Genomic DNA, 24090 nt, shown 5'->3' with positions numbered 1-24090 from the left:
GGCTAGGTCAAGCAGCTGTTTCTGGTATGAGCTACAGAATCTGTTTTCTTAGAATGTGAGGGGTCACCACTGCCCCTCTCCCCTCCCTTCTTTCCCTGACCTCCCACAGCACCCAGGCATGGATGTCATGGAACCGATTAGCTGTCAGCATTCCTTACTGAACTATAAGCTCTTGGTGTGAAAGCTGGGTCGTCTGTCTAAATATCTCTAGTCCTACTACATGGTATATTTCAGAGCAGGCATTTTATACATGTTTGTTGCATTAGTAAATAAGGTAGAAATTTCCCAATCACAATCCCTCTCCTTCACTCGCTTCATTTTCTCCTAATCCCCCGTTACCCAAGTCACCAATTGTATGTGATTTAGACCCTTATTTGAATTCTTTTTTTGATGTATACTGTTTTCATTATTCAACTTGATAGACCCTTATTCTAACAAAGATGACTTCATGGTGGCATCATCCAGTGAAGTCCCTCATTTGAGCCCAGGTGGTGAAGAGGGGACATCTTTTTTTTTGCCCTTGTGTTTTGGGTTGTTTTTCTTTTTATTTGTTTTGGACCTCTTTTTGGGGGTAGAAGGTCTTACTGAGAATCCCTGGGTTGCTGTCTGGTGCATTGGCTGAGAAACCAGAAACAGCGGAGTTCCATGTTGCTTCCTTGGTTTTGGGAGTTGTTAATTTTAGGCTTTTGGGGGTACCTATAATGTTGACTATATAAAGTCAGGTGTAGACTGTGAAACACTTTTTTATTGTTCTAAGAGGCAAAATACCCACTTCTGCCAATGATTGCTACTCAAACAAATGAATATTTTTAGCTCTGCATGCATTTAAAAAATAAATTTATGGTTGGACGCAGTGGCTCATGCCTGTAATCCCAGTGCTTTAGGAGGTCAAGGTGGGCAGATCACCTGAGGTTAGGAGTTCGACCAGCCTGGCCAACATGGTGAAACCCCATCTCTACTACTAATAAAAAATTAGCTGGGCGTGCTGGCATGTGCCTGTAGTCCCAGCTACTTGAGAGGCTGAGGCAGGAGAATTGCTGGAACCTGGGAGGTGGAAGTTGCAGTGAGCCTAGATCACACCACTGCACTCCAGCCTGGGCAACAGAACGAGACTCCATCTCAAATAAATAAATAAATAAATAAATAAATAAATTTGTGTTTTGCCTTTGTCTAGTTAGCAATTTCCAGACTTTCCTGAGAGATCAGTAAAAGCTTAGAATTCTGGGATTGAAAAGGAGTTTCCATCCTTTGACAGCCCCTCTCCCTCCCAATCTTGACATGGGTAAGGATGTGAGCCTTGATCCAGATGTCAAGATGACTGAGATAGAAGGTGTGGCTCTGTAACTTCTGCCCACTAGTCATATTGGCCCCTAGAGACACAGAATAAGACTAGTTCCTTTTTCATGGTTCAGCCTTGACAAGGCATTGCGGGATACCCATTCCATTGTTGATAAATATTCTTTTCCTCAGCTGTTATCTATTTCTCATAAGATTAATAAGTTTCAATGCCTGTCACCAAACATGCCACAGTCCCCTGTGTGTGACCTAGTAGATACATGGTACACCACTGTGATGCCAGAGCTCAACCCAACCTTCCAGATGAGGTCAACCAGGACTGAGGAGCTCAGGACTTGCCCTCTCTCTTCTCTTTATGTGGATGCTCTACTTCTATTAAGGCAGCCTCGGATGGTACCAACAGGAGGATCTCATATGAATCAACGAAGCCCCAGGCCCATTTCCCATGAAGCTAGACCTTTTCCACCCCCAATCTTACAAGGGAGGAGAGCTATTGCACTAATCTTCCATGGAAGACACAGAGAAGGGGCAAACCCTTCCACTGCCAAGCATAGGGTGGTGGTAGGAGGGGGTAAGTGTACAATATCCAAGACAAAACTTCTTACATTGGCTGGGCGCAGTGGCTCACACCTGTAATTTCAGCATTTTGGGAGGCCAAGGTGGGCGGATCACTTGAGGTCAGGAGTTCGAGACCAGCCTAGCCAAGATGGTGAAACCCCATCTCTCCTAAAGATACAAAAAAAAAAAAAAAAAAAAAAAAAATTAGTTGAGCATGGGGGTGGGTGCCTGCAATCCCAGCTACTTGGGAGGCTGAGACAGGAGAATTACTTGAACCAAGGAGGCAGAGGTTGCAGTGAGCTGAGATCGCTCCACTGTACTCCAACCTGGGCAACAAAACAGGGCTCCATCAAACAAACAAACAAACAAACTTCTTACACGCTGCTCTGCCAGCTTACTCTCAGATCAAAGCCCCTTCATCCTCAGTGAGGACCCCATGGCCATCCTTTCATACTCAACACTGGGAAGTTCATCGGTTGCCTTTCTCGCTCTTGCACCATTCTGAGCAAGTCCTATGCACATAGCAGGTGTTCAGTAATTACTCCCTGAATGATTGATAAGATCCTCTTCCTTGGAAATGTCCCCATCACCTGATGAGGATGACATCCATTAGAGCTTGCAGAGCTCTGGGGACAATATAAGCAATATATACTCTATTAATATTAATATTTCTCATCTACTGTGCTCCTGGATTAATATTGTCAGAACCCTCCCTTTGCCCTCCTGCAACTTCTCATCTGTAAGTAGTGCTGCCAGGTCACAACCCTTGTTCCCCCTTTGCCTTCGTCTCTCCCCTAGTTGATATGATCCTCGTTGATTTAATCTTGGTGTTTGTATGATCCAAGCACAAGGGAGTGAAGAGGAGCCTCATGAGATGTTAAGAGCTCAAGAGGGAATGGTAGATGGGAATCTCTCAGGGAAAATATTCCCACATTAAGGTCCAATATCAGGCAGAATCATCACTGATAATCTCCCTGGTCACTTGTCATGGTGATATAAGGTAGTTGAAACTGGAAGTGGATTGCAAAATGCTGCCAGGAGAGAAAGCAGTGCTTTTGTTTAGATTATTCCTGGGGTCTAGGCTGGAGACAACTGTGTTCCAGCACCTTCAGCTTCCATTCCAACATCCTGACAAGAGATGAGAGGACAAAGTAGAGGAACTAAAATAGTTCCGATAGGCACACATTTTCATTGCTCTAATGACATGACTCTAATCAGGCTGGGCGCGGTGGCTCACTCCTGTAATCCCAACACTTTGGGAGGCTGAGGCAGACGGATCACTTGAGGTCAGGAGTTCAAGACCAACCTGGCCAATATGGTGAAACCCCATCTCTACTAAAAATACAAAAATTAGCCGGGTGTGGTGATGCACACCTGTAATCCCACCTACTCAGGAGCCTGAAGCAGGAGAATCACTTTAACCTGGGGGGGGGTGGGTGGAGGTTGCAATTAGCCAAGATCGCACTACTGCACTCCAGCCTGGGCAACACTGCGCAACTCTGTCTCAAAAAAAAAAAAAAAAAAAAATTAATCAACACACTACATGCGCTGAAGTGATGACTGAGGTCAACTGTCTTGCAGGAGAATTTTGGAAAACAAGAACAAAACTTTGAGTCACATTACAACGAGATCTTGGAAACACTTGCTCAAAAATATGAGGAAAAAATACAAGCTCTAGGGGAGAAAAAGAAAGAGAAGCTGGAAGCCTTATATGGACAATTGGTCAGCTGTGGAGAAAACCTAGATACCTGCAAAGAACTGATGGAAACAATAGAAGAGATGTGTCACGAGGAGAAGGTGGATTTCATAAAGGTCAGTAATGAAACGAAATGAAATAATGAATATAAAGAAAAGAGATGGAATGATAAACGGAAACGACAGTTATGGCTGAGGTAAGCTAGGTTGTCCTCTCTCCTCCTGGAGGCATTGGAATCGACTTTTATGGCCAGCATCCATTTGATTCCATTGGATGATCGTGATGGGGAGGCTGTGGCCCACTCTCTCTGCATGGCTTCCACATGAGTGGCCAGGCAGACTCCCAGCAGCGGACTCTCTCCCTCCCCCAGTGTGGAGGCAGCACCAGTCTTTGTTCCTCTGTTCTAGTCACCCAGATACTTGTCCCCTCATCCTGGAGCTGAGTTGAGCAAAAACCGTGCTCTAAGAGTTTTCTGGCCACCTCAGATGGCCTCTTGGAGTTCTGGGGAGAAAGTTGTCAAGGCTCAAAAGGCACCTTAAATTTCCCAGTTACAAGTGTAACAATTAAAAATCTTACTTCACAAACTCAGACATGCAAAAAAAAATCCATTTCGTAATTTTCTTGAAATCAAATTAAATCTTACCCAATCCTCTACATGGCTGGGCTGTGGGAATTTCAATTTCAGTCAGAGCCGGGGTCCCCTTTCTTCACAAGGTGCCACAGGAGTAGGAGGAAGATTTGGTGTTCAGGGTGTGGGGGAGAGGCCTTCGGCCTCCAGTGCTTCCTGGTTGCTAAGTGTGGCCCCCACATTGTCCAAGCATACAGTTGCTCCTCAAAGCCCAACCGTGCCTCCTTCCTGCTGTGCTAGGGGTGAGGGACCAGTGAATGAAGCTGGAGAGCAATTTGGCAGGCACTGCAAGAAACATCAATGCTCATTGGGCCCACCATATGCAGAATGTGGAGAAAGTGATAAACATGAAGGTGGGCTTCTCACTGTTATGTATGATGGTGAAAAATTGGAAACAACAAAACATTCAACAAAAGAAGAACCATTAAGTAAATGATGGCATTTCCATTCATTAACTGTTCACAATTAACTGTTATACAAGTGTTCAAGTTGATGGCCCAAAAGACCATTTATAACATGGAAAGTGCTTACATAGTGTGGGTTGTTTGTTGTTGGTTTTTCTTTTGGGACAGGGTCTTGCTCTGCTGCTTGGGCTGGAGGACAGTGGTGTGATCATAGCTCAATGCAACCTTGAACTCCTGGGCTCAGATGATCCTCCTGCCTCAGCCTCCCAAGGAGCTGGGACCACAGGCACGTGACAATGTTAATGTGGAAAAGCAGTACTGTGGTATGGAAGAAAATGCACAGAAATAAGGGTGGTTTTGTTAGGGTATGGGATACAGCTGGGCTTTTTAACTTTTTCCTAATTTCCAAGTTTTCTTCTATGTTTATGTTATTATATGTTATGTATAGTTATATCAATTGTTATATAACTATCCTATATATGTAAGATGTAACAGTATGTATTATTAAATATATAGTTAAATCTATCTACATTTTTATAACAATATGTTGGTAAAATAAACTTATTTCCGGCCAGGCGCGGTGGCTGACGCCTGTAATCCTAGCACTTTGGGAGGCCGAGTTGGGCAAATCACAAGGTCAGGAGTTCGAGACCAGCCTGGCCAATATGGCAAAACCCTGTCTCTACTAAAAATACAAAAATTAGCTGAGTGTGGTGGCACGTGCCTGTAATCTCAGCTACTTGGGAGGCTGAGGCAGGAGAATCCCTTGAATCTGGGAGGTGGAGGATGCAGTGAGCCGAGATTGCGCCATTGCACTCCAGCCTAGGCGACAGAGCGAGACTCCATTTAAAAAAGAAAAAGAAAAAGAAAAAAGAAATGTATTTCCAAAATCAACTTAATATTTTCTCCTTTTCCTTTTTAGGATGCAGTGGCTATGGCTGACAGGTAATACATTTATTCTAATATGTATTTCTTTTTTCTACTTTTTTCAACTTTAGATATCCAAATAGACTCAGTTCCATTTGGTTATATGGTTCCAGTTTCAGCTTTTGTGTCAATCCTGAGTAAATTAGCACTGGCTTTGGACTGATGGTGTATGGTCGCTAGGAGTATCTAGTATTGAATCTCAGGATCTCAGGGCTAGCAGGGAGCGTGTATGGTGAGGCTCAGTCAACAAGCCTGTGAGCAGCTCTCCTCCACAAGCCCCTCATTTCACCAGGAAGAACTGAGATCTGTGGAGTACCCCCAACATCCCCCTGCTATGCCTGGACCCAGACTATCCAGTTGCAGAAAGCATGCACATTTTTTTTTGTTTGTTTTTGTTTTTTTTTTTTTTTTTTTTTGAGCGGAGTCTCGCTCTGAGGCCCAGGCTGGAGTGCAGTGGCCAGATCTCAGCTCACTGCAAGCTCCGCCAACCGGGTTCACGCCATTCTCCTGCCTCAGCCTCCCGAGTAGCTGGGACTACAGGCGCCCGCCACCTTGCCCGGCTAGTTTTTTTTTTTTTGTATTTTTTAGTAGAGACGGGGTTTCACCGTGTCAGCCAGGATGGTCTCGATCTCCTGACCTCGTGATCCACCCGTCTCGGCCTCCCAAAGTGCTGGGATTACAGGCTTGAGCCACCGCGCCCGGCCAGCATGCACATTTTAGAGTCAGACAGATAGGAGTTGAAATCCTGCTACCCTCATGACCTTGGGCAAATCCAATCAGTCCAGGAGCCACCTTATCTACAAATGAGGATAGCTTTGTGAGAATCAAATAAAATAAATGTCCATAAAGCAACATGAACACAGAAGTTTCATAATGTAAGGGTTAAGTGCAGTGATTTTTGCAAAGATGGAACTGGTTTCAATTTTTTTTTTTCACCTTATCTACAAATGAGGATAGCTTTGTGAGAAATAAAATAAATGTCCATAAAGCAACATGAACACAGAAGTTTCATAATGTAAGGGTTAAGTGCAGTGATTTTTGCAAAGATGGAACTGGTTTCAATTTTTTTTTTTTTTTTTTGAGACAGAGTTTTGTTCTTGTTGCCCAGGCTGGAGTGCAATGGCGTGGTCTCAGCTCACTGCAACCTCTGCCTCCCAGGTGCAAGTGAGTCTCCTGCCTCAGCCTCCCAACTAGCTGGGATTACAGGTGTCCCCACCATCCTGGCTAATTTTTTTGTATTTTTAGTAGAGATGGAGTTTCACCATGTTGGCCAGGCTGGTCTCGAACTCGTGACCTCAGGTGCTCTGCCTGCCTTGGCCTCCCAAAGTGCTGGGATTACAGATGTGAGCTACCATGCCTGGCCCTGGTTTCACATTCTGCCTGTGCCATTTACAAACCTTGTGACTGCCAGAAAGCAGATACAAGGAGACCCAGAGTCCCATGAGCAGCAACTTGAGGGCACCTGACCATGTGGAGAAGCCCGGGGAGTCTGGACCCTCGGTACATCTTGGGCCTGGAGTGACTTGAGAGTGGGAACTCCCAGGTTAGCACCTAAGAGATCTTCCAGAGGGTGTGGTTCTGGATCTTGTTGGCAGCTTGCCCCCACCAACCCTCTGACATGGCCTTACCCTTTCTCCTCTCCCTCAAAGGCACAAACCAATCCCACCCATCCCCAGTGATGACCCCTAGGTCAATCTCCAAAAAAGATAGTAGATGGCAGCCAGCAGCTGTTTGTAACTAAATGAAAGTTCAGCAAAGAGCCCCTCTTCATTTATGACAGTGACTCAGCACTATAGATATACACTAAGGAGAATGCCCCTCCATTCTAGTCAGTGTGTCTTTTTATACCAACAGACTCGGGAAATTCCTGAAAGCAAAAACAGACATGGAAATCTCTGCACAGCCTGAGTTTGAAGACCAGACCTTGGATTTCTCTGATGTGGAGCAGCTGATGGGCTCCATTAACACCATTCCAGGTGCTCACCTGTGTGTGTACTTCATGGCAAGCTCAGACTACCCAGAGCTTTTTTCTTTCTTGTGATAAGAACACTTAACATGAGATCTATCCTCTTAACAAATTTTAAAGTGTACAATACAATATTGTTAAGTACAGGTACTGTGTTGTACAGCACACCTCTAGAACTTACTCATCTTGCATAACTAATCTTTGTATCCATTGAGCAACAATTCCCCATTTCCTCTTCCCCCAAGCCCCTGGCAACCACCATTCCGTTCTCTGCTTCTAAGAGTTTGACTGTTTTATATACCGCATGTAAGTGGAATCATGGAGTATCTGTCCTTCTGTGACTGGCTAATGTCACTAAGCATAATGTCCTCAGGGTTCATCCATGTTGTCACAAATGGTAAAACTTCCTTCTTTGTTAAGGCTGAATAATATTCCATATGTATACACACACACACTTTTTACACGCGCCCGGCCTGGATGGGTTTATTACTGGGCTCTCGATTCTGTTTCATTGGTCTATGTGTCTGTCCTTATGCCTGTACCATACTGTCTCAATTACTGTAGCTTTGTAATATATTTTGAAATCAGAATTTGTGATGCCTCTAGCTTTGTCTTTACCAAGATGGCTTTAGCTACTTGGGTTCTTTTGTGGTTCCATATGAATTTGGGGATTTTTTTTTATTTCTGTAAAAACTGCTGTTGGGGCCGGGCATGGTGGCTCATGCCTGTAATCCCAGCACTTTGGGAGGCCGAGGTGGGCAGATCACGAGATCAGGAGATCAAGACCATCCCGGCTAACACGGTGAAACCCCATCTCTACTAAAAATACAAAAAATTAGCCGGGCGTGGTGGTGGGTGCCTGTAGTCCCAGCTACTCAGGAGGCTGAGGCAGGAGAATGGTGTGAACCTGGGAGGTGGAGCTTGCAGTGAGCCGAGATCGCGCCACTGCACTCCACCCTGGGCAAGAGCGAGACTCCGTCTCAAAAACAAAAACAAAAACAAACAAAAAAACTGCTGTTGGGATTTTGATAAGGATTGCCTTGAATCTGTAGATCCTTTGGCATAATATGGACATTTTAACAATCTTAATTCTTCCAATCTATGAATGCAGGATACCTTTCCCTTTTTTGTGTGTCTGCTTCAATTTCTTTCATCAGTGTTTTATAGTTTTCAGTATACAAGTCTTTTTTTTTTTTAGACAGAGTCTCCCTCTGCTCCAGGCTAGATCACATGTTAGGCCGCAAAACAAGCCTTAACAAATGTAAGAAGAATGAAATTGTATCAAGTATCTTTTATTGTTATTATCATTACTATTTTGAGATAGGGTTTTGCTCTGTTGCCCAGCCTGGGGTACAGTGGTGTGATTGTGGCTCACTGCAAACTCCAACTCCTGGGCTCAAGAAATCCTCCCGCCTCAGCCTCCCAAGTAGCTAGGACTGTAGGTCCATGCCACCATACCCAGCCAATGTGTTCAATTTTTTTGTAGAGATGAGTTCTCACTATGTTGCCCAGGCTGTTCTTGAACTCCTGGTGTCAAGTAATCCTCCAACCTCAGCCTCCCAATGTGCTGGGATTACAGGCCTGAGTCACTCTGCCTGGCCTCAAGTATCTTTTATGATCACATGGTATGAAACTAGAAATCAATAACAAGAAAAAATTGGAAAATTCACAGATATGTGGAAATTACACAACACACTCCTGAGCAATCAATGGGCCAAAGAAGAAATCAAAAGGGAATTTAAAAAATCTTGAGATAAATAAAAATGAAACACAACATACCAAAACTTATGTGACACAGCAAAAGAAATACTACAAAGGAAATTTATAGCAATAAGCACCTACATTAAGAAGAAAGATCTCAAATAAACAACCTAACTTTACACCTCTAGGAACTAGAAAAAGAACAAGCTAAGCCCAAATTTTGCAGAAGAAAGGAAATAATAAAGATTAGAGCAAACATTATAAGAAATGTCATATATGACATCCCACAGCTAACATCATACTCAATGGTGAAAAGTTGAAATATTTTCCTTTAAGATCAGGAACAAGACAAAGATGCCCACTCTCAACACTCCAATTCAACATAGTGCTAGAAGACCTTGCCAGAGCAATTAAGCAAGAGAAAGATAGAAAGGCATCCAAATTGAAAAGGAAAAAGAGAAACTGCCTCTGTTTGCAAATTATATATATAAAATATATATACATATATATACACACACATATACATATACATACACATATATACACACATATATATACACACACATATATATATATTTTTGAGACGGAGTCTCACACTGTTGCCTGGGTTGGAGTGCAATGGTGCGATTTCAGCTCACTGCAACCTCAGCCTCCTGGGTTCAAGCGATTCTGCTGCCTCAGCCTCCCGAGTAGCTGGGATTACAGGCACCTGCCACCATGCCTGGCTAATTTTTTATATTTTTAGTAGACACGGGGTTTCACTATGTTGGCCAGGCTGGTCTCAAACTCCTGACCTCGTGATCCACCTGCCTCGACCTCCCAAAGTGCTGGGATTACAGGCGTTAGCCACCATGGCCAGCCAGATTATATGATTTTATTGTAGAAAACCCCGCAGAACCCCTGAGCTTTGAATAGGAAATGTCGATGTCTGAAAAAAATCATAAAGATTTAGAAAGAAGGCCAGGCGTGGTGGCTCACGCCTGTAATCCCAGCACTTCGGGTGGCCAAGGCGAGTGGATCATGAGGTCAGGAGATTGAGACCATCCTGGCCAACATGGTGAAACCCCATCTCTACCAAAACTACAAAAATTAGCAGGGCTGTGGTGGCATGCATCTGTAATCCCAGCTACTTGGGAGGCTGAGGCAGGAGAATGGCTTGAACCCGGGAGGCAGAGATTGCAGTGAGCTGAGATCACGCTACTGCACTCCAAACTGGTGACAGAGCGAGACTCCATCTAAAAAAGTATTTTTTCCCTCAAACTTCCTATTTTTGTCTTTATGGCTCATAAGTGAGAACAGAGGCTGACCTCTCTGAGGTTCCTCCTGGGTATCTGTGTTTAGCATCGTGGCTAAGAGATGGGCTTTGGAATTCTATGGATCTCGTGAGAATCCCAACTCTGCCACTTCCTAGCAGTGTGACTCTGGACAATTCACCTAACCTCTCTGAGTCTTGGTTTCTTCATCTGTAGAAATGGACATCATAATACCTCATAGGAATATGTCAAGAATTAAATGAGATAACTTACGTACAACGTATTACATGGTGCCAAGTAGCTCTTTAAAGTATTATTGTGGGCCAGGCATGCTGACTCACGCCTATAATCCCAGCACTGTGGGAGGCTGAGGTGGGCAGATTGCTTGAGCTCAGGAGTTTGAGGCCAGCCTAGGCAATGTAGCAAGACCCCATCTCTACAAAAAAAATCTTAAAAATTAGATTGGGGTGGCAACGTACACCTATAGCCCCAGCTACTTGGGAGACTGAGGTAGGAGGATTGCTTGAGCCCAAGAGTAAGGCTGCAGTGAGCTATGATTGCCCCACTGCACTCCAGCCTGGGTGATAGAGTGAGAAGCTGTCTCAAGAAAATGGAAGACAATAAAATATTATTATAATTACTTATTTATAAGGATAGTCTGTAACTCCTCTTTTTTCAACTGCTTGCTTTCCCTTTCTCACTAACACTGAACAACATGATTGTGGACAATGTTGTGTATACCATTTTAGGTTTTTCCTTGCACAGTATTTTTGTTATAAAACTTGAGTCATTCTGTTTTGTAATCTGCTGTTTGTAATATGCTCTTTTTATAGCAAAACAATTTTGATAGATATTTTCTCAACCTGATAAATTCTTTTATAATATCACTTTAGTGGCTACATACTTTAATTTGTTTATTTAATCCTCAATTGTTAGATACTGGGGTGTTTCTAACTCTTTTTTTTTTTTTTTTTTTTTACCATTGTAAACCATACTGTAATGCAAATCTTTAATCATAGATCTTAGGGACCATTCTTAGAATCACTGGGTCAAGGAGAGATTTCATGGAGCGATGACGTCCACTGGATGGTTCTTTTCCCCATCTAGGAATGGTGCTGCCCAAATAATCAGGCTTAGTCATTGGGAAGGAAAGGCACTATTGCCCAAATCTGTGCTTGAGAAGCAGAGACATTTTTCTTCACTTCGCTGTGTCCGGATCTCACATAAACCATCACCTTCCTGCTTGCATCTAGTGCTTCCTGAGGGGTTAAAAGCTCCCAGAACATCCATTTTCTTACACTGCATCTCCAGGTGAAGCTGTATTTGACAGTGTCTAGCAGGACATCTGTTGAGCACCCTGAACTTTGTCATTGGGGATATAATATCTTCCTCCTTGCCTCTGTCACGTTATGATCTTTCAGCTCTGGACCAGAAAGCAAAGGATGAGCCAAAACTAATTCAAACTCCTTTAAGTTCAGCTGTGCTCTTACATGGGTTGATCAATTTCAACTTTTGAAACTAAGGACATTAAAAGTCTTGGATGGAGGGAGATGCTGCCATGGGAGAAGAATTATAGAGGAAAGGGCCGGGTACAAGTGGCTCACACCTGTAATCTCAGCACTTTGGGAGGCAGAGGCAGGAGTTCACTTGAGGTCAGGAGTTCAAGACCAGCCTGGCCAACATGGTGAAAACTTGTCTCTACTAAAAATACAAAAAACTAGCTGGGCCTGGTGGTGTGCACCTGCAGTCCCAGCTACTCAGGAGGCTGAGGCACAAGAATCGCTTGAATCGGGATGTGGAGGCTGCAGTGAGCCAAGATTATGCCACTGCACTCCAGCCTGGGCGACAGAGTGAGACTTTGTCTCAAAGAGAGAAAAAAGAATTATGGAGGGAAAACACCACTTGTTCTTATTCTCGGTTGTGTGCGTGAGATTGTATGGGGGTGGGGAAGATAGAAGTACTCACCTACAGAGAAGAAAATAATTAGCTTAGTAGATGGACTCTAAAGAAGTTGGTTCTGAAAAGCACAACTGGGCCACCCCAATGTTCTCTCACTAATGTGGGAGATGGTCCCTGGATGCCCCCTTTTCCCACACCATCAATGAAAGCAGAACCTCCTTGTTGAGGGCTTCTTTCTCTCTGCTGAGGCAGCAGTGCTGTGATCCTCGTTGTCCTGCATCTTTAAGTGCCACAGAAGGGCCAGAGGACCCACAACCTGGAGCAGGACTCCAAGTCTATGCCTTAGTCTGAGTCCCTGCCACCGACCCCTGCTCCCTAAGCTCATCTGCACTTGTCAAAGCAAGAATGAATATACTGGTTGTATTTTGCAGACTCACGTTTGAGAGGCTGTGTGTCCCCATCCTTGTCTACTCTGGACTTTCTCTTCCATTCCCAAAGGCTGTGGCTTCATTGGGGGATCAATGGTCATGGGAAAGGGGCCACTCTCACCCCACACCTCTATTAGAGGTTCCTCTTTTTTTTTTCTTTTCTTTTCCTAGCTCCTTCTGCTCCAGTCATAAATCCGCAGGCCCCTAACTCAGCCACAGGTTCCTCAGTCCGAGTGTGCTGGAGCTTATACTCCGATGACACCGTGGAGAGCTATCAGCTGTCCTACCGGCCAGTGCAGGACAGCTCACCTGGGAAGGACCAAGCAGGTGAGGCTCTGCCAGGAACATGCTTATGTTCATGGGAACAGTTCAGGCTCCCCAGGGACCTGGGCCCTGTCTTCCTGGCAGTTGGGATAGTGGAGACAGGATGGGTCTACACGTGCAGAGGATTGGATGCAGACAGGTGAGCAGGGCAGAAAGGGTAGCAAGGCATGATGGGGCCTGACTGGGGAGGACGGTAAGGCCAGGTGAAGGGGTCTGAAGCGTATCTACAGCCATTGGGTCAGAGCTGTCCCTGGGACCAGTCTCTGGCTGCACTGTGTGCAGGAGGGACCAGGGGCACCCCTTGTCAAGGAGGTTGGGCTAGCTGGATTCTAGCTTGTCCTGGCATCTAAGGGTCAGGCTGGTGCTCCTCTCACAGCGGCCTTGTGCTGCAGGAGAAACTGGAGGATTCATCTGCAGACCCCATGAGGGGTGAGGGGGCCTCTGCAGCCTGGAAGGGCTGCTGCTGATCCCAGGTGGAGACAACTCCTGAGATGGCCCCCAGCCTCCACTCTGGGCAGCTCTTGGCCAACATCCTTTTCCTCGGAAATGGGACTGGCTGGTGTGGGGTTATAGCTGGGGTAGGGCCCCCCACACCACAATAATCAATAAGCCATTCTCTCTTAAGGAGTGAGGGTCAAACAACAGAAGAGCCCCAGCTGAGCATCTGAAGATTTCAAGAGATCAGGGCCAGGCTGACAGTGCCTGTCCTGGGCATGGGGGTTGGAATGGGATTGCTGGAAAGAGACTTAGAGATCTCCGTTTTATAGACGAGGAAACTGAGACTCAGAGAGAAAGAAGCTGTCCATGAGGACACAGTGAGTTATGGCAGAATGAGGATGTGAATCAGGTGTGTAGGCATCCTGCCCCAAGGTCTGCTCATTGTAGCAGACCATGCAGATGGAGGGCTGAGTTCCAGAAGCTGAGGATGGTGTTTCTGCCCAGGAAAGAAGGGGAATTCTTGAGAAAAGTAAGAGTAAATTTAAGCGATGATGAGGGAGGGTAAGAGTGGTCAGAATAAAGACTAAAGAGGACATGGAGAGGGGCGAGGAACTTTGAAAAGGGAGGTTGGGGACTAGGAAGTCAGATGTGATTAACCCCAGCTTTTGCCACAAATCAACCCTGCCAGCACCCCTGCAGATACACAGAAGCCATTGTATTGGGGCTGTGTTGTGGCAATCTATAAAGATCTTTCAAACTGACCATTTTGCTATAAAGGAACTGATATCTGAAGGTAAATTAAGAGTTATCACTGCCTTTCAAGATTCTGGGGAAGTCTGGAGTTGTGTCAGTTTTTGCTGCATAACCAAACCCCCTCCCCACCCCCTACAACTTAGTGGCTTAAAATAACAAACAATTATTATTCTTTTTGTTTGTTTGTTTTTGAGATGGAGTCTTGCTCTGTTGCCCAGGCTGGAGTGCAGTGGCACAATCTCGGCTCACTGCAACCTCTGCTTCCCAGGTTAAAGTGATTCTCCTGCCTCAGCCTCCTGAGTAGCTGGGACTATAGGCAAATACCACCACGCCCAGCTAATTTTCTGTATTTTTAATAGAGATGAGGTTTCACTGTTAGCCAGGATGGTCTCGGTCTCCTGACCTTGTGATCCGGATGCCTCAGCCTCCCAAAGTGCTGGGACTACAGGCGTGAGCTACTGCGCCCGGCCCTATTATTTAATTCTGTGGGCTGGCCAAACAGTTCTATTCTGAACCACCTTGGGTAGGGCTGGTTGGTCTAGGATGGCCTCATTTACTTGTCTCAGATAGGATAGCCGGGAGGACTTGGGCAGCTGGAGTCTCTCTCCCTGCGGTCTCGCATCCTCCAGGAGGCTGGCTTGGGCTTGCTCACATGGTAATGGAAGCGTCCCCAGCAGCAAGAGGGCAAGCCTCTGTGCACCAGCACTTCCCACGCCTCTGCTTTATCATTTGCTATTGCCTCATTGACCAAAGCTAGTCACACAGCTAAGCCCAGTTTCAAGGAATAGAGAGAAGGAAGGAAGCTCTGAATGGAAGAAGCAGCAAAGTCATGCTGCAGAGGGAGTGCATACAGGGATGGGAGGAATTTACAGCCAGTTTTGTAATCTACTACTGTGGGATTCGGCATAATGAATTTGGAGCCACTTGGCCAGTTTTTAGGGTTGAATTTTTATCTTTTTTTTTTCCCCTAGCATTTACAGTGACCGCCAAAGAAACATATTGCTCAGTGACAAACCTTGTGCCAAATACCCAGTATGAATTTTGGGTCACAGCTCACAACAGGGCTGGCCCCAGTCCCTCTAGCGAGCATGCAGTGTACATGACAGGTAATGGGCTACTCATTTCCTATAACAGGGCTTTCAGTCAAGGGGACACCGGAGTCGTGGGTTTCTAGACAAGGCAGAGCTCTTGATTTCATTTGGAAGGGTAGGAAGAGCTGTGTACATTTTGTTTCTTCTCTTTAATACACCAAATCTACACGCCTAGTTTGACAGTGACATTTTTTTCTTTTCTTTTTTTTTTTTTTTGGAGATGGAGTCCCGCCCAGGCTGGAGTGCAGTGGCATGATCTCTGCTCTCTCTGCTCACTACAACCTCCGCCTCCCAGGTTCAAGAGATTCTCCTGCCTCACCCTCCCGAGTAGCTGGGATTACAGGTGTCTGCCACGTCTGGCTGATTTTTTTTTTTTTTAAATATTTTTAGCAGAGATGGTGTTTCACTATGTTGGCCAGGCTGGTCTCGAACTCCTGAACTCAAGTGATCCATCCGCCTCGGCCTCCCGAAGTGCTGGGATTACAGGCGTGAGCCACTGTGCTCAGCCGACAGTGATATTTTCTGATGGTTGGTCTCGAAATATAAAAAACTGCCACTCTCCGTCACACTGACATTTAAACCTTGCAACCATCTTCTACTCCAGAAACATCTGGAAGGGATTCCCTGGTTTGCTTTTGATTGCACTGAATCTCTTTTGTGGGAGGAAGAAGGTGGCTGTGATGTTTGTCCGTGGCTCTGAACAAAATGACTGGAAATGAACCCAACAGTTGTTCATCTCTCCCTTTCTCCCACATTTAGCGCCTTCTCCCCCCATTATAAAAACAAAAGAGATAAGGAGCTGTGAAGAGGCTGTGCTGATTTGCTGGGAGTCTGGGAACCTGAATCCTGTGGACTCGTACACTGTGGAGCTGACCCAGGCTGAAAGTCCAGAGGCCTCAGGTGTAACTGAGTGAGTCATAAGGGCATTTGCTGGGCACGAGAGCCCTGACACCTGATACAGTGACATGGCTTAGGAAGTATATGGAGTCTGAAGAGAAGGTTGGCATTTTTGATACACAGGAATCTCAATTTTTGGTTGCTTAGTGTTCATGAGAAGTAGCTGGAATGCTATTACTGAAGGTGAATGATGAGTGAATGAATAAGTTGGTTGAACCTCAGGTTTTGTTGTTGTTGTTTTAGCTGAAGTAAGGTTTCCCATTCATTCATTCATTCATTCATTCAACAAGCATTGAGTGCCTGGGTGGTGTCAGGTCCTGTGCAAGGCACTGGGAACTAGATGGATAAATTTCCTGCCCTAATGGGGCTGACAGTCTGGTGGGGAAATAGACAAAAGGCAAGAAAACAAAGCAATGTGCAAAATATGCAGTGCTAGGAAGGAAAAAGAAATGTAATAAAACAGAATGGTGGTGGAGGTGAGGATCCACTTTGGATAAAGAAGATGTTTAAACTGAGACCTGAACAGATGGGAAAGACTGAGCCCCAAGAACAGTGAATGCAGGGGTGCTCCAGCGGGAGGGGGCTGCATGGACACACACCCTGGGGGCAGGAGTGAGCAGCTGGAGGAACTGAAAGACCCACCTAGCTGGAATTCAGAGAGGAGAGGGTGAAACTCATAGGCGAAAACAAAAGAGATCAGAGCTCAATGTACAAAGAATGTTTCATCTATCATAGAAGACTGTCTGGAAGCTCATGTTCACCCCTCATTCTCTGAGAGCTGGAGGGGTTCACAAATTGATAAGAGTTGGACTCAGTGACCACAAGGGCTCACAGAACCTGAGTTTCCAGCAGCCTATGATGGAGGAAGCATAGGTTTACCTCTGGTTTACAGAAGCTTGTGAAAGGGGATGAACCAGCCAGGCAGGCCAGCACCAGCCACCAGGACCAGGGGCTCCCCTGCTGTGGAGCACAGGGTTGCACCGACCTGGAGCTGGAGAAATGAAGAGGGATTGGTGTCAACTGTTACGGAAGCAGATTCTTCTATGCTAAATGCCAGGTTTGAAACATGGCCATATGCCACCCATCCATCTGTTCCAGGTGGAATCTGCATGTCCATGGCCACATGGAGGCTGACCTTGGTAATCCACTCTGGGGATACTCAGGAGTGGGGCAGGGTGTCCAGTGGTTCTGGCCATCCTAATGGTTCAGGTTTCCTTTGCAATTTATGCTGATACTTTAGGAGCACTTGACACCTGGGACCAACTCACAATGATGAGGTCACCAGAGGGCTGGTCAGTAACCTGAGAGATGACCTGAGAGCTGTTGCATATTCTTCCAGTACAAATCCAATCATGGCAGCCCATTGCTGAAGAAAAGGCAAAACTCGTTCATAGGCTCTGGCCCCTTCCTGCCTCTCCAACTCCTCTCACACCAGCTCCCCTCCCTCTAAAGCTCCCGCCACAGTGGTCACATTTCAGTTCCTCCTACTTTTCACACTCCTTCCTGCCACAGGGCCTTGGCACATGCTTCTCCTGTGAAGGAGACTCCTCTGTCCCTTTTTCATCCAGTTACCTCTTCAGCATTCTTCAGAGCTCTGCTCAAAAGCCATCCTCCCCCCACCATTATATGCTATAGCACACTGTCAACTTGTCATGGTTACCATCTTACATTCCTTCCAGTGATTGCCTGAAGAATGCTGCTCTTCCCATCTAGACTGTAAGCTCTATGAGGGCAGTAACTACATTTGGTTTTTCTGAGGGCCTCCCTATACAGTGCCTGGAACCTAAGGAGTTTAGTTAATATTTATTGAATGCATAAAAGTGCCCCTCTGGCCCAGAGCTGCAGCCTGAAGATAACCTAGACAACCTGGCCTCATCTGGGTGAGGATGTTGTATTGGTAAATGGGCCTCACCCTAAAGACTTTTCTTGCCCACTGGACTGACATGGGGTTGGCGACCACAGCAATATAGACAGTGGCAATTATGGGCTTATATTTCTGTATAGTACAATTTAAATACCTTGAATTATTTCCAATAGGCAGCTGTTCTCAGTGTGTTAATAGCAGTTAACCCTTTCAGCTCTAGTTAGAATTATTTGTTCATAAACATGAATCAAGGACCTTCTTTTTTTTTTTTTGAGACAGAGTCTTACTCTGTCGCCCAGGCTGGAGTGCGTGATGATCTCTGCTAACTGCATCCTCCAACTCCCAGGTTCATGTAATTCTCCTGCCTCAGCCTCCTGAGTAGCTGGGATTACAGGCATCTGCTACCACATTCGGCTACTTTTTGTAGTTTTAGTAGGGACAGGGTTTCACCATGTTGGCCAGGCTGGTCTCGAACTCCTGACCTCAAGTGACCCACCGGCCTCAGCCTCCCAAAGTGCTGGAATTATAGACGTGAGCCATCGCACCTGGCTGAAGTGAGGGCCTTCTATGGGCCCAGCACTGTACTAAGAATAGCGGTACTCAGCCCGTGACCTCAGAGACATTATGATCCTAACAGACAGACAGAGACACACTGGATTCCACTGCATGCACACTCCATGATGCAGTTTTAGCCATATGCCAAGCGCGGTGCTGGGTGCCTGGGAAACCAGAATGAGGGACTTGGAGAGGAGACAGCCACAAACACAAGAAGTAGCAATGAAGTGAGAAGAGCAGACCAGAGACTGTGGGAGGGAATGCCAAGGGGCAGCCAGCACTCCTGGCTGTGCTGCTGTAAGTGTGGATCAGAGGACAGGGGCGCAAGAGTGAGTTAAACCTCCCAGCTTTGAAAGGGATGCCTGGTGCTTGGGCCCAGGTGTCCTGGTCCCATTCTGACTGCAGCTCTGCTTCCTTGTACAGGTCTGTTGTAGGCATCCCGACCTGCGAGTCCCTGGTGCAGCTGCAGCCGGGGCGGAGCTACATTATCTGTGTGCGAGCCCTCAACATGGGGGGCCCCAGCGTGAGGAGCGAGCCAGCTACAGTCCACACCATAGGTCTGTGCCCCAGCCCACATAGTCTCTGGGACCCAAAGTGGCCACTCTGTGGCAGACCCAGTGATGCTATGACTTCACTGGGAAATTGATGAATATGCACAGATATGGACACGTGGCAAGTCAGCCCAGAAGGAGTTCAGGGGTGTCCCCCACTGCCCTAATTGCAAGTCAAATGGATCATTAAGAAGTCCCTCAGGCCAGGCACGGGGGTTCACGTCTATAATCCCAGCACTTTGGGAGCCCGAGGCGGGCGGATCACAAGGTCAGAAGATCAAGAGTATCCTGGCTAACACGGTGCAACCCCATCTCCACTAAAACATACAGAAAATTAGCCGGGCGTGGTGGCGGGCGCCTGTAGTCCCAGCTACTTGGGAGGCTGAGGCAGGAGAATGGCGTGAACCCGGGAGACCGAGCTTGCAGTGAGCCGAGATGGCGCCACTGCACTCCAGCCTGGGTGACAGAGCGAGACTCCGTCTCAAAAAACAAAAAACAAAAAAAGAAGTCCCTCAATTCCTATTTCCCTTGGCAAATAGGTTAGACATTCTTATCCATATATAGGCATTACAGCTAGAGGTAAAGAGCACAGCCTCTGGAATCAGAGGGGATTGGGGTTCAAGTTTAAGTTCTATCATTTGCCAGCTGATTTCTTAACCACCCTGTGCCTCCATTTCCTCAACTTCAAAATGGAAATAGTAACACCTGTTTCTAAGGGTCGTAGTGAGGATTGAAGGGCATACTAGGCACACAAGACTGCCCAATGAGTGTTAATTGCCATCTTTGTTAACGGGACGCCTATTACTAGGCCAGGTCCAGGCTTAGGTGTATCCCACACGAAGCTAAGCCGGCCACCACCGCCCATGGGGAGAAAGCAAGTGACTGGCTGCAGGTCTTCTGTGTGCTCCTCCTCCCACAGGAAGCTACTTTCGCCTAAACAAGGACACCTGCCATCCCTGGCTGATCATTTCTGAAGATGGACTTACAGTCGTACGAAGTGAAAGGAGAATCCCCGCCAGGGAGCTGTCATCCAGCGACACCCGCTTCACCAGGTACTTTGTCAACCTCTCACAAGGGCGTTCTGTGAACTTCCCGAAGGTGCCCTGCTATTCAGGTCAAATCCGAATATGGCATGGAGGCAGCCTTGAGGGAAAAGGAATCCCGGAAATGAGTGAGGAGAGGGGAGCCTAGTGGGGAGGGGACCCAGAGGAGTGTGGGTGAGAGGGGTCGGGCAGGTGCCGGCAGAAGAGCCCCCTGGGAGGGCGAGGTCAGGGGAGGGCGCGGTCCCCTGGCAGGGCATGGTCCCCGGGTCTTAGGCTGCCAGAGCTGGAGCAGCCAGTGGTCATGAGGGTGGGACAGGTATTTCTAGTGGAGGGTGTCCAAGTTCTTAGAGTTCTCAACAAAGAATTGGACAAAACGCACAAACAAAGCAAGGAAAGAGGCCAAGCACGGTGGCTCACGCCTGTAATCACAGCACTTTGGGAGATCGAGGCAGACGGATCACCTGAGGTCAGGAGTTCAAGACCAGCTTGGCCAACATGCCGAAACCCCATCTCTACTAAAAATACAAAAATTAGTTGGGCGTGGTTGCGCGTGCCTGTAATCCCAGCTACTCCGGAGGCTGAGGCAGAAGAATCGCTTGAACCCGCAGGGCGGAGATGGCGCCACTGTACTCCATCCTGGGCAACAGAGTGAGACTCCTTAAAAAAAAAAAAAAAAAAAAAGCAAGTAAAGAATGAAGCAACAAGAGCAGAGATTTATTGAAAATGAAAGCACACTCCACAGGGTGGGAACAGACCAAGTAAGCGGCTCAAGGGCCGGGTTACAGAATTTTCTGGGGTTTAAATATCCTCTAGAGGTTCCCACTGGTTACTTGGTGTACACCCTATGCATATGAAGAGGCTAAAGTGAAGTTACAAAGTCATTTACTCGGTGTACACCCTGTGCAAATGAAGAGTATGTTTCCTGCCACAGCTGAAATACAAAGTTATTTACTTGGACTTAGAAGGTTGGGGTTTTTCCACTTAATTTAGTTCTAGGAAGTCCTTATGTTCCCTGCCCCCAGACTCTGTTCTGCTTCACAGGGGTCATGCTGTGGGCTAGTGGGAGAACATAAACAAGGACCTAGATTTCCCACCGGTTAGCCCAGTGCTCTTTCTCCTGCACTGTGGTACCTTATAGCAAAACTCCTGATAGAAAACTGGCCATGGAGTGAGACTGTTCCAAAGTGAGGGGAAAACCATCATTGTGCTGGTGCATGACCTGTGGGCGGGGTGGCCCACCAAAGAAGCTGGCTGGCTGGTCCAGCTATTTCTAAAGCTTGGTACACAACATATGTTGAAATTACTTACATATTCCTTACTTCTTTCCAAAGTTAACAGACAAAACAAGGGGCAAATAAAAATACTGAAATAGAAAAATCAAAGCAATGGGAGAAAAGAAAGGACACAGGTTAACTTCAAGGGCTAATTCAGTTTCTAAGATTAAACAAATACAGCCTCTCAGCTTCCTGATATCCAGGGCAAAAATAGTTCTTGGTAGGTTGATTTTTAGAGTCAAGAGGATCTTCTAGGGAAGCAAAGGGGCTCTCCTATTAGGGCTGGAAGGGCCGCTGATGGAAAACTATCCAGCCTCCCTACCTGGGTCCTGGATAGTCCCCTCAGCTGGCTCTTCCTCTGACCCTGGCTTCCTGCTGGCCTTTTTATTGCACATGGGTTAAGCACCTACTGTATGCAAGTGTCAGTGTGAAAGAGCAGGTGCAGAGGAAAAGATTTTGTCCTTTCCTCCTCTGCCCTTTCAACCCAGGTTTGTAGGGTGTAGAGAGGAGTAAGCAGCAATAAAGGTCTTGCCTGACTGGCACCAAAGCAACGTTTAAAGCTACTCTCATGGGCACTGTCATAAGCCCCTCTGACCACAGCTGTGGGCCCCAGGCAGTCCCCCTCCCTCCAGGGGCCCTTTGCTACCCTTCAACCGTTGCATCCACACAACTCTAGCATCTTTCTGCTGAGGTCTCCTTGACCCCCACAGAAAGCCCTCTTGGACAGGACCCCCTCAAAAACAGCACTAAGACAGCATCCCTGTGGTGGTTGCCAGTCACACCTGGTCCTGGGAAAACACACACCTTGGATGAGGCCACTGCTACTTCACTCTTCCTTTGTGTGAATAAGAAAGCTCTCTGGGCAAAGCCTCAAGCATCTTCAAATTCAACCCTTTGTTATTACACTGAAAAGCTATGAACCCAGTTTTTGGCTCTCTCCTTCTAAACTTCTGCCTAGGGGTCTATTTCTAACATCTCACCATGAAATACAGGAGTTCTTTACACGTATCGTTTGGTTCTTGGCTTCTGGGGATCCAGCTAAGCTGAGTTAGACAGTCCCATTTTAATATCCAGTTGCCAATGTAGCTGTTGCCCTGTGAAACATTGTGCTGTCCTGGGGGATAAAGAGATAAAGATACAGTCCTCGCCCACCTAAGACTCAGATCTCAAGTGGAGGAGACGTGCATGCAAAAGGCACACACATTAAAGGTAAGGTAGATTTATGGACAAAGCATTGTAGGAGCCCCAAGGACAAAGACTTGGAAGGACAAAAGCATGAAGGATAAATAGGAGTTCTCTAGGCCAACAAGGCAGATAGTTGCTTTGTACATGTACATATGAAAGAAGCCAAAAAGATCATGTTTGGAGAAATATGAGGAATTTGGTATGTCTGCAATATAGGGTCCACGATGGGAAGAGGTGGAAGATGAGGCAGGAAAGTCAGAGAAAGTCCAGTACATACACAATAAAAGTTTGGATTTTATCCTCTATGTGGTGAGAATTATTGGATGATTTAAAGCAGGGGAACAAGATCAGATTACATTTCAGAAAGATTTCAGTGCATGGTAGAACATGAGCTGGGGAGGGAGAGGGAAAGGGAAAGGCAAAGGCAGATGGGAAACAAAGAGACCAGAGAGGAGACTATGGAGGGCTTAACTATGCAGTACGGTACATGAGAGGAGTCAGTGGAGTCAACAGCTGTTGAGCACATAAAACCAACAAGGCTAGCTGGTCCCCTGTTTAAAGGGCAACAGAGAGGGAGATGAGTCAGGGACTATCATATTGCCATATTTATAAAGTGCTTACCAAGTGCTAAATATACTTCATCTCATGCAATCATCCCAACAGCCCTGTGAGGTCTGTACTATTATCAATCCCAGTTGACGGATGAGAAAACTAATTAAAACACAGAGAAGTAACTTGCCCAAGAGTATAATGCTATTAAGGGTTGAAGCAGAAATCAAACTGGAAGGTAACCTTGTAGCCACTTCATTATTCCCATCTTAGTTTTCTGCCAAGGGGTTATCAGGTAGATAATGACTATATTAACCAAAATGGAGATGTGAGAAGTATGTATCCCTCCCCACTACACCCCAAACTTTGGTAGATAAGAGGGGTGGGAATATGACTTTCCATTTGGGACATTCCGAATTTGAAACAACAGGTGGAAATGTGAGTCCGGAGCTTGAAGCAGAGATGGCCTCATTTTATAGGTGAGGTAACCGAGGTAGAAGTTAACCAACATGCAACCTCCTTCCCAAAGCTTTGCTTGGGCAGTAAGAACTTGGGGTTTTGAGAGTAGAGAGAAAATTTTAAACTGAACAAATCTTTCTAGGGATGTTGAGGGCTATATATATTTTGGTTAATGTAGGAGTCTCCTGAAGGAGATACCAATATAATTTGATTTTCACTGAAAACTTTCCTGTGTTGATACTTTGCTGATGTAGAACAAAACATTACTCTAACCTTTGTCAGTATAATTGTTCCCAGTGCAACCTTGGAGGTAGATTTTTTTTTTTTTTTTTTTTTTTTGCTGGTTGAATT

General features: G+C 46.2%; 1 protein-coding gene across 1 annotated transcript in view; it reads left to right on the top strand.

Moving 5' to 3' along the window:
* FSD2 (fibronectin type III and SPRY domain containing 2) overlaps nucleotides 1-24090 on the top strand; it is a 47118-nt gene that overhangs the window by 18495 nt on the left and 4533 nt on the right. The window contains exons 6-13 of the mRNA XM_037987746.2: nucleotides 3436-3666; nucleotides 5505-5527; nucleotides 7364-7485; nucleotides 12928-13083; nucleotides 15243-15377; nucleotides 16122-16272; nucleotides 19102-19235; nucleotides 20149-20281. Of these exons, the coding sequence (XP_037843674.2) occupies nucleotides 3436-3666; nucleotides 5505-5527; nucleotides 7364-7485; nucleotides 12928-13083; nucleotides 15243-15377; nucleotides 16122-16272; nucleotides 19102-19235; nucleotides 20149-20281 (1085 nt within the window). The remainder of the gene's footprint in view (nucleotides 1-3435; nucleotides 3667-5504; nucleotides 5528-7363; nucleotides 7486-12927; nucleotides 13084-15242; nucleotides 15378-16121; nucleotides 16273-19101; nucleotides 19236-20148; nucleotides 20282-24090) is intronic.

Source organism: Chlorocebus sabaeus, chromosome 29 (genome assembly GCF_047675955.1).
Source record: "Chlorocebus sabaeus isolate Y175 chromosome 29, mChlSab1.0.hap1, whole genome shotgun sequence".
Taxonomy (NCBI): Eukaryota; Metazoa; Chordata; class Mammalia; order Primates; family Cercopithecidae; genus Chlorocebus; species Chlorocebus sabaeus.
Note: the sequence above shows the minus strand (reverse complement) of the source record. Positions and strands in the feature narration are given on the sequence as shown.